Source organism: Poromitra crassiceps (genome assembly GCF_964638095.1).
Source record: "Poromitra crassiceps genome assembly, chromosome: 2".
NCBI lineage: Eukaryota > Metazoa > Chordata > Actinopteri > Beryciformes > Melamphaidae > Poromitra > Poromitra crassiceps.
The window spans coordinates 50,421,863-50,438,659 of NC_139624.1; the positions used below are offsets into that span (position 1 = coordinate 50,421,863).

At 43.4% G+C, this 16,797-nt stretch overlaps 1 protein-coding gene across 1 annotated transcript in view; it reads right to left on the reverse strand.

The window, feature by feature from the left end:
• Positions 1–16,797, reverse strand: part of LOC310790454 (protein bicaudal D homolog 1-like) — a gene marked incomplete at both ends in the record, with an annotated part of 131,477 nt that overhangs the window by 21,869 nt on the left and 92,811 nt on the right. The window contains one exon of the mRNA XM_083652144.1: positions 3,547–4,062. Coding sequence (XP_083508270.1) covers positions 3,547–4,062 — 516 coding nt within the window. The remainder of the gene's footprint in view (positions 1–3,546; positions 4,063–16,797) is intronic.

Consider the following 16,797-nt stretch of genomic DNA (forward strand, 5'->3'; position numbering starts at 1 on the left):
AATAGATCCTTGAGGGACGCCGACATGATTGTTAAGGTAAGTAGATTTAACACCGTCAACAGAGACACACTGTGTTCTGTTTGAAAGATATGACTTGAACCATAACAAAGCATCCGCTGAGAAATTGAAATAAGAGAGTTTAGATAGTAGAACCTGATGGTTGACAGTGTCGAAAGCCTTCTTGAGGTCAAGAAATACAGTTCCTACACATGGATTTTTATCTAAAAGGCACTTAACCCTTTCAGTGAAAAGGCAGTTCGGCCTGGAATCCAAACTGCATTGGATGTAACATGGAGGGGCCATTGTCAAGATGTGAAATCAATTGGCTCGCAATCCATTTCTCCGCGATCTTAGAGATGATTGGCAGGATGCTTATAGGCCGATAGTTGGCCACAAGCGTTTTGGACCCGGATTTAAAAATGGGTGCCACGGTAGCTACTTTCCATGATGATGGAACTGAATTTTGACTGATTGACTGATTGATCATGATGGTGATGGGTGGAGCTAAGGCATCGATGTGCGTTTTCACAAAGTTGGTATCAATTCCATGTACATCCCTAGCTTTGGAGCCTTTGAGGGCACCAGTGATCTTTAAGACATCAGCTTCTGAAATAGAACTAATCTGGAAAATTGTTTTATCCTTATCTAATTGACATGGTAGGATGGTAGAAGGACTAAAGGAGGTTGTGATCTCTGAAACACTGTCTATGAAATAATTATTAAAAGAGTTTCCCACTGCCGTGGGATCCTTTACCAGGACACCGTTTAGTTCTAGTTCAAGTGCCTTACTCTCCTGTTTGTTGTTTTTTCCTAGCAGTTTGTTCCAAGATTTGCCATGTTTTTTTCCCGTTGCCTTTTGCACATTCAATAATAGAGATAAAGAAGTTAGCCTTAGCTTTTCTTATAGCTTGTGTAGCTTTGTTACGCGCCTGTCGGTAGACAACCTGGAATGCAGGCTTTGTTTGAGCAGCTGATCTCTAGATTTTATAAGAGTTCTACAGTGGTTATCTAACCATGGTAAGCTGCCACCTTCCTTAGTCCTACGGCTCCCTCTACTGGCAAAAGAGGACATCACCTCCTTGAGTTTGTTATCAAAGGAATCACAGTTAGAGTCTATATTGGTGGAGGACAGAATTTCCATCCAGTCTACAGTTTTCAATGCAGCATTGAGATTCTGTGTCTGGTTCTTGGGGATAACATTATAAGCTGTGTGGGGTGTACCTCTATGAGAATTTACGAACCTCAGTTTGGTAAGCCCGGTAGGGCCTACCTAGCAGCCTAGCTAGCGGCCTACCTGGCGGCGGGCGCTCGTTGAAACCACCCCGCAGCACGCTCCGATGCGGACGCTCACCTGGATCGACTCCCCTCAACTGCCACGGATTCGAGGGAAATACGGCTGGCTGCCCGATGGACCCTCCATGGAGTTTTGGGACGAGGTAGGATGGAAGAGATTACCTCCGGCGGGTTCTATTCCACTTAACCACCTGAAGACCGGTGGAGGTAAGTGAAGCCATGCTAATATGTTAGCTACTGACTGTTGAGGGAGCCAGGCTATTTGTTGGATTGAGCGGTAGTTGTTGTTATTAGCCTCCGTACCCCCGGTATACGGTGTGGGGCCTGGGCACGGATGGATGTCGCCCGAAATCAGCAGACAGATGGAAGTTATGTGACTGCTATCTCCACGTCCCTTTGCAATGAGGGGCCGCCATTTACGCCGTAGTAAAGAGTCATACGTTGCCACAAGTCCATAGCCAAAGTGTTTGTCACTTCCATTCAGTTGAAAACAGCTATAGAATTTTTTCTATTAGGGCTATATTGACAGGGCTGGACTCTAATGAAACATTGGACACTCCTGCTTCTTCCAAAGAAGAAATTTTGTTTCTAGACAGTTCCATTATGAAATGACAGCCTCTGAAAGAAGAGCACTTTCAAGGGTTTTGTGCTGTCTTTTTTTACTTTTCAAGATAAAGTCACTTTTATGAATACTTTTTGCACTCTAATTTCAAGCACATTCACTGACTCTAGCTACTATTTTCTGATGTAGTGACATGGTGTAGTTCTGTGCAGCCTGCGTGCCCCACCCCCCTCTCCCCCCCTCCCCCCCTCTCCACCCCTGAGCTGCGGGCTCCTCCCCACACGCACACAGTCTGTTTTCTCAGCCTCCGTTTTTGCCCGGATCCCAGCGCAACAAGGAAATGGCAAACGCGACTGAAGGAAAAGGTTTGGCCGTTCGGCTTCGGGTGCTGCCTTTCTGGCAGGGAATCGTGTGGAGAAACTATATGCAGACAGATAGACAGAAGCAGAAGAGCTCAGTTGTGGGCGCGGATCGCAGGCAACTGTCAGCTACAGAAAGAGCAATCTATATGGCTCTGGCTGCAGCATGCATCGGTTTCGCTTTGATCACGGCTCCGCTTTCTCCTGCACAAAGTAAAGGATCTGAGGTGGGTGGCGCAGCTCCCGTGTAGATGTTTAAGGTGGCGCCGTGTGATCCCTTGAAGGGATTCATGCTCACTGGCTGGGTACGACCTTAAACAGCAGAATTATGGAATAATATGAATTATGATTTTAGGACGTCCACAGACATCCTTGGCACTCCTCGTTACTTTTTTTTAGGACGTCCACAGACGTCCTTGGCACTCAATGTGTTAAAATGGCAGCCATTTTGAAATTTTCATGGAATAAATCTGGCTTCTCTGTGGTCATAAATGTATGGTTTGATAACAAGATCATTCATATTGGAAAATTCTACCCAAAGTTGCCCCCAAAATAGTGTTTTCAGGCTGGAAATGGCGGCCATCTTGGAGAAAAAAAATCCAAATTTATGCGTGGCCAATTACTTTTATCAAAATAACAGTCCACAAGGAGTATTTGTGCCAATTTTGGCGCTTCTTTCCGGAAGCGACCTAAAGGTGCTGTTTTGAGCCCCACTATTATATGTGTTTATATATTTGTGGTATACAGTGATATCCCCTCCTGTAAAGCATTTTAGATTTGATTTGTTTGAAGTGCTTTATTAATAAAGAATTTATGTCCCAGCTTTATTTTAACATGCACTTGCTATGTTCACACACACCCCACCAAACACATGCACAGGCGCGCGTGCACGCGTGCACGCACGCACGCACACACGCACACGCACACACACACACACACACACACACACACACACACACACACACACACACACACACACACACACACACACACACACCTTTATTTATACAGGGGGAGTCTCACTGAGCAATGCTTTCTTTCTTTTTTGCTTTATGAATAGATTTGATTTAATTTGAAGATGGGGCACTACAAAAGAAAAGTCAGGTACAGGTACAGGTAGATTACTGTGCACATACTTTACATTTTGTTGATGAATATACTTTATGTTGTTGGCTCAGCTACCTTTTTTGTTTGAAACATGTAAAATCAATCAATCAAGATATCTTTTTGAGAGTGCAGAGAGAGAGAGTTTTTGGTTCTTATAATTTATAAATCAGAGTGATCTCTCAGTCTGTCCGCATAGATGATAAGCTGTCATCATGACATGGTTACCTTCTCGCGTCCCTCCCGGCAGCTCTTCTCCAGCCTGGCTACCTGCTCCTCCAGGTCTCGGAGCTGGGCATCTCCCCGCGGCTTCTCCTCCACCGCTCCCTCCACACACTGAGCCAGCCTCTCCCGCAAGGCTTTCAGCTCTGCCTTGAGCTCCACCACCTCCGTCACAGCCACCCGGTACTTACACTGCAGGATCTCCAGACCCGGCGTCTGGTAGGAAAACATCAGGTTTTTGCCCAGCGTCCCACTCATATCCTCCTCATTGTCTCCCTCCTCATCCGCTTCCTCATCCTCCCTACACTGCTCCATCAGGGCCTCGCGGTGGAGCTGAGAAACTGCATCGGCGTGGGCCTGCTGGGCAAGGTGGGCCCCTCGGTGCAGGCGGCGGAGGGCGGTGACTTTCTGGCTGAGGCGGAGGGCCCTGTCATGCTGCTCGGTCAGGGCCCCCTGGGTGTGCTGGAGCTGAGTCTGGGACTCCTGCAGGCTGCTCATCAGTGCTACTTTGTCTCGCTCAACCTGAAGGGGGCAGCAGAGAGATTAACAGGATATACTAGAAACATCATAGCACTGAAAGAGAACTTTAAAGGAGCACTACTATAGGAATTCAAAATGTATCTATATACATACTGTATATGATATATGTATATGTTTAATGTAGACATCATATTTAAAAGGTATTTCAAAAAGTCCAAGCAGTTTCGAACGAACCCCGCGTCACAACTGTACTTGTTCTTGATTGGCTCCCCTCACTACACAATTACTAAAACCCTTCCATTCAGGCAGGTTTGCGTTCAGTTTAATCTTTAACTGGTTTATCTTCATAAGCACACAACAAACCAACAAATTGTACAATTAGTTTCACCAGTGGTGTAGTGGTCCCTGGAGAAGTGGGTAGACTGTAATTTATGCTTTTTGAGAGAGAGAGAAAGATATATATATATATATATATACAGTATATATATATATATATATATATATATATATATATATATATATATATATATATATATACATATATTTATACAACAGGTAGTTCCGGCCGAGCAATTTGATTGGACAAGAGGGATCCTACGAGTGCCGTTATGTAAGGGATAATGGATAGTGAGCCGCCCGGTGATTACTGGCGAAATAATGACCGACAGGTGATATTGAGCCCGACGCGCAGCGGAGGGCTTAATCATTCACCTGAAGGTCATTATTTCCAGTAATCACCGGCTCACTATCCATTATCCCGCTTAGAACACGGCCTACAACTAAATCATTCAATAATCTGACAAAAATAATTATTCAAATAGATTTTTTAATAGCGTTTTCAACGACAAAGCGGTTTCATTCATAATTGGCACACAAGACACCACAGCTGCAACTGGTTGGCCTAATTAGTAGTGTCTTGCTGACAAAAGGCTCTTATCAACTGATTAATCCAGGTGTGGCAGAGCAGCGGTCGGTTGTCGAGAAATAATGACCGGTGAATCTTGTTGATTGACCAATCAGAATCGAGTATTCAAGAGAGCCGTGTTCTAATTCTTGATAATGCACTGGCGCTTCACTGTGTGTAGATCACTCCGCTTCACAGCTGCCCTAATCAACAAAACGCTTCACAGCTGTAGAGTAGACAGTAGTAAAGTAGACAGCCTGCAGTTAATTAGGCTGATTAGGCTACATTTTCAGCAAGGCAGAAAGGTGAGGGGACTATTTTTGTTGGCGGAGGAATAAATACAGAAATCATATATTTTCTCAGCTTTTTGTCATTTTTTTAATCAGCTTTGTTTAATAGAACTGTTGTATAAAAGCAATATCACACTCGAGGTCGTGCTGTTGTTGTCTAATATTGGCACTGCTGTGATTATCTTCGGCCACCGAATCACAGCAGTGCCAATATTAGCCAACAACCGCACTCCCTCTCATGTGATATTGCTTAAATATATATATATATATATTTATAAAACGGCTCTCTCAAATCAAGCAATCTGATTGGTTCACAGCCATTGTTTAAATCCAATAACCCACTCCAATAACCCATGGCCATGGGTTATTGAGTTGCCATGGCAACTCTTACTAAAAGGCTTTGGTTACCTCCAGAGGTGTAGTGCTATCTAGAGAAGTGGGGGAACGCACCTACTGTATATGGGGAGCACCTGCACACGCACAGGTCCCAACAAAGCTTTGGCTGCCTTTTTCATCTTTACTTGTTATAGTGAGGTACTGGTGGAAAAAAATATATTTTGATGCTGAAAAAGCCAGTATGTTTCAGTATAGCTTTTATTAAACTGAGGTTTCCCCCGCGCTGTAGCTAGTTAAGGTGGAATGTTTCCTTTTCCTTCAAGCCACGAGTTGATGCTGTGTGAATCATTCAGCCCACCTTAAATATAGTTAAGGTGGAATGTTTCCTTCTTTCTTCAAGCCGCGAGTTGATGCTGTGTGAATAATTCAGTCCACCTTAAATATAGGACGAATGACAACGTTGTCAAGTTTCACTCGTTTTATTGGCTCGACATGCACACACACACTGACACACACAAAACACCCCTTGGAGAAGTATGGGAACGCCGTTCCCATGCGTTACACCGGGACTACACCTATGGTTACCTCAAATGACAGTGTAGAAAAAACAAATGGCGGAGACAGCTGTCAGATCCTTGTGAAACGATCTTCGCTTATAACTTTACTAATACTTCGCAGAAAATTATGTTTTGTACAAGAATAGACGCGGGCTAATGTCTTACCCCCTCTCTCGTGCGCCCTCACTCTTAACCCCGCATTTCTAAATAAGACGTAACGTTAGTTTGTGTCGGCATACGGCTCTGGTGTCGGGCTTTGCAAAAAGCTCTCAGCTTCTCAGCAAGCGCCAGGATTGGCCAATGTCAACGTCAGTCTCCAGAACGATCCAATCAAATCACCCGCACGTCTATCTTCTTGCTAGAGGTCCCGCCTTACAGTAGTGTTTCAACTGACTCTATCAGAATACCATGCCAGTCGGACTTATAGTATTATTATTATATTTATATTATCATACTTGGAAACCGTTTTATAAAAGCAATATAGCACTCGAGCAGCGTGTGTTGTGGCATATATCCCGCTGATCAGTTGTTATCCCACGAGGCCGCAGGCCGAGTGGATATATTGGATATCCATATTGGATATATTGGATATATTGGAGGCCGAGTGGATATATATTTGGATATATTTGCCACAACACACTGGCTCTCATGCTATATTGCTTATATATATATATATATATATATATATATATATATATATATATATATATATATATATATATATATATACATATATACATATATATATATATACATATACATATACACACACACACACACACACACACACGCACGCACGCACGCACACACACACACACACACACACACACACACACACACACACACATACACTGGGAAGTCATTACTGGTGTCTACAAAAACAACATTGATTGAATTATAGCCTACAATGTAACAATGAGAACAATTAGGCTACCATAACCTCAACATTACTGAATTTAGTTCATTGACACACAAATTTCAAACCAACTCACTAAGTTAATTTGAACCCAAGTAGCTGCCAAAATAATGTAAGCATTCAAGTAATTGAGAGATGCATTATTATAGAAAGCAGGCTAAATTGTGTGCCCCCCGCCCCCGTCCAATGTGTGACTGTTTCTCTCTTGACATAGCCTACAGTAACGTGTTATTTTGAATCCCACATAGGTTACGCTAAAACCACACCCTGTGCCTGCCTACGCAGCAGTCAAGCGCCGGGATTGGCCAGGCGCCCATGCTCACGTGAGCCAATGGGACGAGGATTTATTGACAAGCTCCAGGTGCGCTTAGACTGACTCAGCCTGCATGCAGCTATATTATTGCATGTTTTTGTAGATTGTTGGGACTTCACTGGCCTGGAACAAACGGATGGACTGGGGGGAATGAATCTGTGCAAAAAAAAGAAGCTAGGCCTATGTGCTGTAGCCTATTGTATTTTTCATTTTATATTTTTCATTTGCAAGTTAAAGAGCTGGGCTCCTTTTACGCTTTAAGTAAAGCGAATTTTGCAATGATTATTATGCTTAAAAATCGATTGTTTTTGGTTTTGGTTGTAATTTGGTTAATACACTAAGGAAGGTATGTTACCATAATTCATTTCAATGTCCGCTCTCAAGAGCAATTCAGTTGGTTAATGAAATCGATGTCCGCTCTCAAGAGCTATTTAGTTGGTTAATGAAATCGCTGGGCTGCGTGCCGTGCAGTGTTTGTGGTGTGGGAGATTCCAGCTGTCAAAAGAAGACAGGAGGAGGGACCCAGTTAAATAGGCTGGCAAACCTACGTGGACCAATCGGGTCCACGTAGGTTTGCTAATCAGGTATAACATTTCGTAAAATGCTTATAAAACCAAACGGTTTAGCTAACGCTATAATCGGGAGAGACCATAGAACATTTCACTCGGCCCTAAACTTAAAAAAACAACATAAAAAAAATAATCTTTAAACCCGCATTTTTTTTACGTTTTGGTCCGAGTGAAATGTTATGCGATCTCTCTTGTTTCTAAATATATCTGTACCGTTTGGTTTGAACCAGTAAACGAGGGATCAGCCGAGCAGCATTTAGGTAAACAAACTGGGTGGCAACGGCAATGGAACCCTATGGAGCCCAAGTGGCACGAGGCTTGATTGTCTGACTCTAGCCAGCTAACTCTGTTTACATTTTAAAAACTGCGACAGTTCACATAACCTTAGCACGACATGCATATATTATAGATCAAACTCTTGAGCTACTTCTGCTCTCACTCAGAACGTCAAAATATAAGTGATGTGATGTATAGTTTTTGAGATATTAACATTTGTTTGGCACAACTCATACTATTAACTGCCGCGGGGTTCCGCATTTCTGGGTGTCAAGTGACATCACGCTGATTCGTCCTATGGAGAAATAAATGGCGGATGAAAATCTCTGGTACAGTGCTGAAGCAGGAAGTAGGCGGTCACTTTGCCTATAGGCCAATTTGTTTAGTGGAGCAGAGCGGATAGCCGCTTCAGGGACACCTCTGGTGGACACAGGCGTTCAATAGACAGGCTGCGACCAGCTCCGGTGTCAGCCTCGCAGTCGTAATGCAACGTTTCCCGGTGGAATCTCAATCTGCCCGGCAGAGACTTTAGGCAGAAAAGAGAAAAAACTTGAATGGATGCGTATCAGAGAAGATTTAGAAGTGAGTAGACGCAAAGCAGTCTGAAAAATAACTAGGTAGATGCCGTCTACCTGCGTCTACCCTCCACTACACCACTGAGTTTCACCCTCTGTCTAAATTTGAGTGGAAACTGCCAGAACAAAAACAGCTGTGCTATCCTGGCCAGTTATTATTATTGCTGCGTTTGCTTTCTTGGCCCTCAATTATGGTGAAACTTGCATGGAGAGCTGCAGGACTTGACCCCACACGTTCAAATACTTTGTATTGTAGAAAACAGACCCTAGACAACATTTCCATTGTAAATAAGAATTTGATGATTTGCCTGGTGAAATAAAGGTGAAATAAAATAAAATAAAATAAATATATCCCAAATGTCCCAGATGACAGAATTACATTGTCTTCACTAATAAAGAGAAGGAAGTGTACCCAAAAGCACTGGTAAAAAAATACTAAATTAGTAGGACATTGTGTGTACTCAAACCACAGTTTCACCCACTTTCCCTCATCACTGTCTGGCTAAATACTAGGCTCTATCGGGTGTAAAAAGAAACTCACTGTAACACAAATGGCGATTCATTAACATTGAAAATTGCCTGGACAGTAGCTGCACCCTGCGCCTGAAACCCACCCAACTGGTGACTGGTCGATAGTCTCTAGTGTGTCAGCCAAGATATAAATACAGTAAGCTCCTGCTGCAGCCCAGCCTATCAGATGGGGCAAAGAGAGCAGGAAGGGATTGGGTTACATGCAGTGGGACTGGAGGACACACACACACACACACACACACACACACACACACACACACACACACACACACACACACAAACACACACACACACACACACACACACAGATGTACATGCACGCGTGTGCACAACACAACACAACACAGCTTTGTGATGACTTGGACAAACTGATGCTTTGGTTCTAGGTTCGAGAAACATCCTGACAGTTGAGCTTTGAGAACATGAGCGAGAGAAAGAATGAGTGAGTGAGAGACTGAGAGAGAGAGAGAGAGAGAGCGAGAGATCTTACGTATGTCAGCATCCTTTTATGGGAAATTATTCAAAGGCCTGTATGCTGCATTCACAATGTGAGTGTTTTTTTAAGGAGCAGGCTGGATTTACCCTCACCAAGTTATCCATGCTTAATTTCTCACCTGTTGCCTTACAATGGATGAGGTCATACCTTGAAGGCAGAACACAATGCGTCAGAGTGAATGGTGACATGTCACCCTTCCTCAAATATGATGTGGGTGTGCCCCAGGGATCGATTATGGGCTCTATCCTGTTCGGTTTATTTATCAATGACCTGCCCTCTGTCTGTACCGGCAGGGCCATAGTATTCTATAGGAAACTGTAGACGATTCCAAGGGCCCTTGACTGACAAGAGGCCCTAAAATCTTTTTTTTTTTTTAACAGTGCACCTGAACGCAACATACAAGATAGATAGATAGATAGATATGTGTCCAAATGTTCATGTCATTCTGGCTAATACTCCACTTCTGTTATAATATTTCAGTCTGGAATATGGAATATCTTTCAATAATCTTTATGACTAAAAGGCTAAAAGTAATCTCATGTGTAAGAAATGACTGTTCTACATTGAAGTAAAAAATGTAAATAATTAACTTGTTGGTTTTGGATTTATTTAGCTTCAAGAGTGCATTTTTGTTCGTGTGACCCTCAACACAGGCTTTGAGAATCCCGGGCCACTTACTGATACTTATGCTTAAATTAACCCACTCATATTCTGGTTTATTTAAAGAAAAACATTTTGGCTAGTGGAAATTCTAATTGGCTGGTAACTTCTAGCAGCCATATTGGCAGGTGGCCAAAAAAGCTAATTTCAAGCCCTGCAGGGAGAGCAAGTGGTGACATAGGAGTGAGTGAGCAAAGGATCAAATATTGGTGTTTAAGACTGAATAATGACATCACAACTGTTAATTTAAAATGAGTTATTCCTCTAAACCTGACTTCAAATGCCCAAAATCTTTCTGCGCCAGCGCCGTTCGGCCCCCAACCCTCAGCAAAATCTGGCCCTCTGGTGGCGAGGATTTTTTTTGTGGTCCTCTCTATCATCAAAGTTCCTGGGTTACGGCATGACAATATTTGTTCGGGTTTCTCATGTGGCCCCCCATGAAAAATAATTGCCCACCCCTGATCTAGCCTCTTAAATTGGTTCTCAAAGTGAACCAGATTCATGCATTTTAGTTTAAAATGTAAAAAATGTTCTTACAGGGGGCATGGCCCCCTGAACCCCCCAAGAGGGTCCAAGCAAGGTCTCCCCACCACAATCTCTCCAAATCCTGTGGGAAACATACAGTTATTAGTATTTTCTTTGTTCTTAAAAATATACATTGCCTGTTTGTGTTTTGCAATATGGATATTGTTTTATTTATAATTAAATTGAGCATTGGGCCTTTATAAGACTGTTTATTTGTATTATTTCAATTGTCACACTCATCAATACATATTTGAGGTTTGTTTATTAATTGGGAAAAGGACCACTGGAACAAACGCTGCAAACATGATCCAGCTACTTTTTCAATCTGACTGGCTACTCAAAAGTTTGGGGAACTCTCTGATTTAAAATTAGATACTGTATTCCTCGAAATTGGGCTTCAAATGGCCAAAATCTTCCGCCGCCGAACTTCGGACGGGGGCATCCGTGGGCCCGATGTGATATCCTTTCATGGGGCCAGAAATCCCTGTGTACCGGGTCTGCAGTCAAAATGTATGCAGACGATACAGTAATATATGTACATGCCAAAGGCAAAAATGAAGCAGCAAGAAAACTCTCTGCAACCATGGTCAAGTACACATTTCCAGTCTGCAGAGAGCTCTCTTCTGTGATATAGCTGTCTATTGTCTGCCATTTTCTTCCAGAAGTCAGTGGGTGAGTTTTGTCTAAGCTAGATTTGTCTGTTGTCTGCTCTTTCTTCCAGAAAGCAGTAGGTGAGTTTTGTTTAGGCTACAGAGTGAAACTAGATTACTTTAAAGCTACTAATTGCTGTCACCTGACCTCAGGTGTACAGCCCTTGTGTGAACGACCGACTGATTGTGTAGGGGGTGCTTAGGGCCTCTGTTGAATCAGTATTTCTAACCATAGTCAGTCTAAAGCGGCAGCCTCTGGGCACAAAGACTAGGGAGTCTTTCTACGTTGAGGGTAGGCCAGAGGATAGGGCTTCTATTTCTTCTCTTTAACTAACCTAACTATGTGTCATTTCCTCATCCCTGTTATAACCTCAGCCCATAGGCACACACACGGCATCTTCAGGTGTAGTAACCCAGGTAATCTTTCCTACCCTAAGCGCACAAGTAGTCCTTTTACTATTGCCGAAGGTCTCTGGAACTGCCAGTCGGCTGTTAAGAAAACTGAGACCATCTCAGCCCATGCTCTATCTCAATCCCTCCACTTTCTAGCCCTCAGAGACCTGGATCATACCTGAAAACCCTGCTACGCCTGCCGCTCTCTCTGCTGGGTACTCCTGTGGGGGAGGCACTGGCACCTTATCTCTCCCAAATGGACCTACACTGTCACCCCTCTCTCTCATCTCTCTATATCCTCTTTTGAGTCCCATGCAGTTGCCATATCCCTACCCATCAAGCTCAACATTGTGGTAATCTACCGGCCGCCTGGTCATCTTGGTGACTTCCTCGACGAGATGGACACCGTTCTCTCAATCTTTCCTGAGGATGGTACACCACTCATTCTCCTGGGCGACTTCAACATCCAGTCGGTAACCTTGCAATCTCTGCCTTTCTTGAACTTCTTCTCATCCTTTGACCTCTACCTCTCTCAATCTCCTCCAACTCACAAAGCAGGGAACATGCTTGACCTGGTCTTCACCAGAACCTGCTCCACCTCTAACCTTACTGTGACCCCTCTTCCTGTATCCAACCACCTTCTCTCTTCCCATCTCACTCCCCACCTCCCACGCTTCACCTGCTCACTCTATCACCTCCAGTCGCAACCTAAAAACTCTCTCACCTAACTCCCTCTCTTCTGCTGTCCTCTCCCTGCTTCCCTCAGCCGAGCAGTTCTCTCTCCTGTCCGCTGAGGAGGCTTCCACTACTCTTCTATCCTCTCTCTCCTCCGCTCTTGATTCTCTTTGCCCACTCACCACTAAGCCTGCCCGATCCTCTCCCCCTGCTCCTTGGCTGACTGAATCTCTGCGAACTCATCGAACAGAGCTTCGGGCAGCTGAGAGGGAATGGAGAAAATCACATCACCCTGAAGATCTCTCTTCCTACCACCTTATCCACTCCAACTTCACCTCTGCTGTCTCAAAAGCAAATACCTCCTTCTTCATCTCTGAAATCCAATCCTCCGCGTCCAACCCCAGCAAACTATTTTCCACCTTCTCCACCCTCCTCAACCCTGCCTCTCCTCCTCCTCCCTCCTCCTTCTCTGCTGATGATTTTGTAACCTTCTTTACTAAGAAGGTGGATGACATCAGCTCTTACTCCCATCCTCCGACCGAAGGTCGCCGCCAATTTTTTTTTGACCACTTTGTCACCAGATTAGAGGAATATTAACATTAAGATTAGACCAGTGTTTCCCATACATAAAGGAATTTGTGGCGGGCCGCCACAATAAGATGTTGACCAAAAAAAACATTTTATTTTTATTTTTATACAGTGCACCTGAACGCAACATGCAAGATATCCGCTGAATAAGTGTCCAATAAATGTTCATGTCATTCTGGCCAATACTTCTGTTATAGCATTTCAGTCTGGAATATGGAATATCTTTCAATAATCTATGATTTAGCTGCTAAATTGTCAAATACCGCCATCTGCTCACTACCCAGGCACTTATGTATGTACTTAACCTAACTAACTTAACCTAACTAAACTATCCGGTGTGCACAACACTGTCAGTCTAAACTCCGGCTGACACCCCAAAAACCTACAATCTGCTACAGAAAAATGTATATTGTTTGTTTATTAACTGGCCCTCGCCTTCTATCATTTCACGAAAGTGGCAAAGCAAGTTGAGTATCCCTGACCTATAGGGAGAAATTTAGTTTGTCATTGTAAACCCACAGCACAGTAATGATGACATGTTCTTCATAGATCTAGCCTTTTAATTTTGCTCTTAAGCTTTCTCAAAGTACACCAAATTCATGCATTTTACTTTAAAATGTTTAAAAAAATCTCGGGGGGGGGGGGGGGGGGGGGGGGGCATGCCCCCGCAGCCCCCTAGGGGGTCTGCGGTCCCCCACCACAAATACTCTAAATCCCGTGGGAAACACTGTAGACTGTTGTGTCATTATTCAGTCACCTTTTCTCACTCACCTCCATGTCACCACTTGCTCCCACTGCTGTGTCAGAATCCTCATTCTCTCTCCCACCCTTTTTGGATTTTTTGCCATATTTAGAGGAATATTTCATTTTAAATTAACATTAGGATTATACTGTTGTGATGTCATTATTCAGTGTCTTCTCCTCTTCTCGGCAGCATTACTCAATTTACCCTCAGAAATCAGGGACAGTGATAGCCTACCTGCTATTCCTCCCATATATCCAGGGCCGGATTAATAGTACCATGGGCCCCCGAGGCTATTCATTTTCTAGTATTGGCCAGAATTACATGAACATTTGGATACTTATTCAGCGGGTATTTTGCATGTTGCGTTCAGGTGCACTGTAAAAAAAACAAAAAAAAAACATCTCTTGCCACCAGGGGGTGCTGCAGCACCCACCGCACCCAGCTTCCCGCGCCCTTGGTGCATGTATTTAAATGGCTTAAAGGAGAATTTCGGTTTTTTACACCCTGTGAAACCACACTTCTTCAGAGGAACCACAGAAGGGGGAAGATACGCACTGTAACCCCATCCGGGGCAGATCAACGCCGACTGCTGTGTTGATGTTAGCTTAGCTTCTAGCTATTAGCTAAATAATTATATTTACAACCATAATGAACCGTGATCTGACAGAAAAAATGTCATTTAGAGAGTGTGTGCAGCATGCCCCGCACTCGCCGCAGGCTCTCGTTATAGCCTGTTTGAGGAGACTACTCGGAGCTAAAATCTTCCGCGGGCATCCGAATGAAGCCAAACTATTTCGGTGAGTAAAACTTAATATTTTAAGCTGGAAATGAGGACCGTGGTGTAAAAAACCGAAATTCTCCTTTAATGACTCCTGTCTCCACCTGAATGTGGAAAAAAAAGTATGTATGTTTTTCACTAAAAGAACATCCGATACACCTGACCCAGATGTGTATGTTGCAGGTGAGAGGCTACTAAGTGGTATCTGAATTTAAGTACCTTGGAATCATTCTCGACTCAAACCTCACATTCAAAAAACAGGTAAAGAAAGTCACTTGAACAATCAAATACAACTTGGCTAACTTTAGATACACAAGAAGCTGTTTAAGCACCGAAGCAGTAAAAATTATATTTTAACGCAATGATCATGCCTCATTTCACTAAAGGAAATCTTGAATCTTGAATGCCTCATTTCACCTACTGACCGGCTGGACACAGGCATGCAAAACAACACTAACAGTCTAACACCAATTCATTCAGTTTACAAGCAGCCTGAGGTGCTTGACAAGAAACCCATTCGCAATCACCACTGCAATATCCTAGACAAGTATGACCTGTGGGAGCTGGGACAACATCACAAGGCTCAATGATGCTTGTCTGGTATATAAGATCCTCCATGGTCTTGCTCCACCTCCACTTAATGACTTTTTCTCAGTGAGCAGCAGACTCACTAGATCTGTTGCATTAGGTAACCTCATCATACCTCTCAGGAAAAGTTAATTTGGCCAGTCAGCCTTCTCTCTGAGAGCTGTCCACCTCTGGAACTCCATACCGTCACACATTCGCAATATCAATACATTCAAATCTTTCAAACACACTATGAAAACATGGTTAAAAGACAATCAGGTGTGTGAACACAGCCATTAGCCCTTGTCTGTCTGCATGCCTGCATGTTGCAAAATTGTGCATGTTGCATAATTGTTATTGTTTATCTGATATATCCCCCCCCCCTCTCCTCTCTTGTCATGATGCTGCATGGATGCTTTGTCTATCTGCATGGTTATATGGCTGCATTGTCTGTCTGCTTGTGTGTCTGCCTGGCTGCATCGTCTGTTTGCTTGTTTGCCTGCATGCATGAAGCCTAACTTTGTACTGTAATGTGCTTGTGCTTTTATTATGTACTGCTTAATGTTAATTGCTTGTTTTTTTATTGTTTCCTACTGTTTTTATCCGGCAATCAACACCTTGCCCAGGGACTATAGTTGAAGATTAGCCACCCAGCTAAAACTGGCACATTTGCAGCAATGTTGATTGATGTGCATTGTCCCTGTACAACTAAACTAATAAACTAAACTAAACCTGACACTGCCAGATGGGGGCGGCATTGTTTTCACAAACCGCACCGCTCCCATCTGGCAGCGTCAGGTAAGGCTGGATTCTGAGCCTGGCAGCTGATGAAAATAGAACATCTGTGTAATGATTTTGAGATGAATGTAGTTAGATCATCATCCTTTTGATTTCATTGTATTACATTGAGACGTTCTAAATAAAACTGCTTCTGAATCGCCACATCGCAAACATTCATCTGCGTTCATTCATTTATTCATATTGCACACACTTTCATGGACGCTTTCATCCAAAACACCTTACAGCACTACCAGTGAATAGTTTTAACATGGGTTGTCCACATCTGGGGAGGGTGTAGACTATAAAAATAAGTAGAGTCCGCACACTGAAATTTTCAGGCTCCTGGTCAGTTTATTGACGTTTCGATCAAAGGATCTTCATCAGAAGGGTGTAGACTATCACACGCCTCCTCCGATACATGTGTAGTCACCAGCCACTTCTTTTCACCTGACAGCGAGAAGTGAATGGTTTGACAGCCCTAATATATATATATATATATATATATATATATATATATATATATATATAATATAAGTTTCAGGAGGACGTAGCATAGCGCATGGGAGTACCACGCTATTCCCCTCAGTTTCCCTCGCCCACGAACAAGCGCCCCGACGGACCAGAGGAGGCACTAGTGCAGAGACCAGGACACA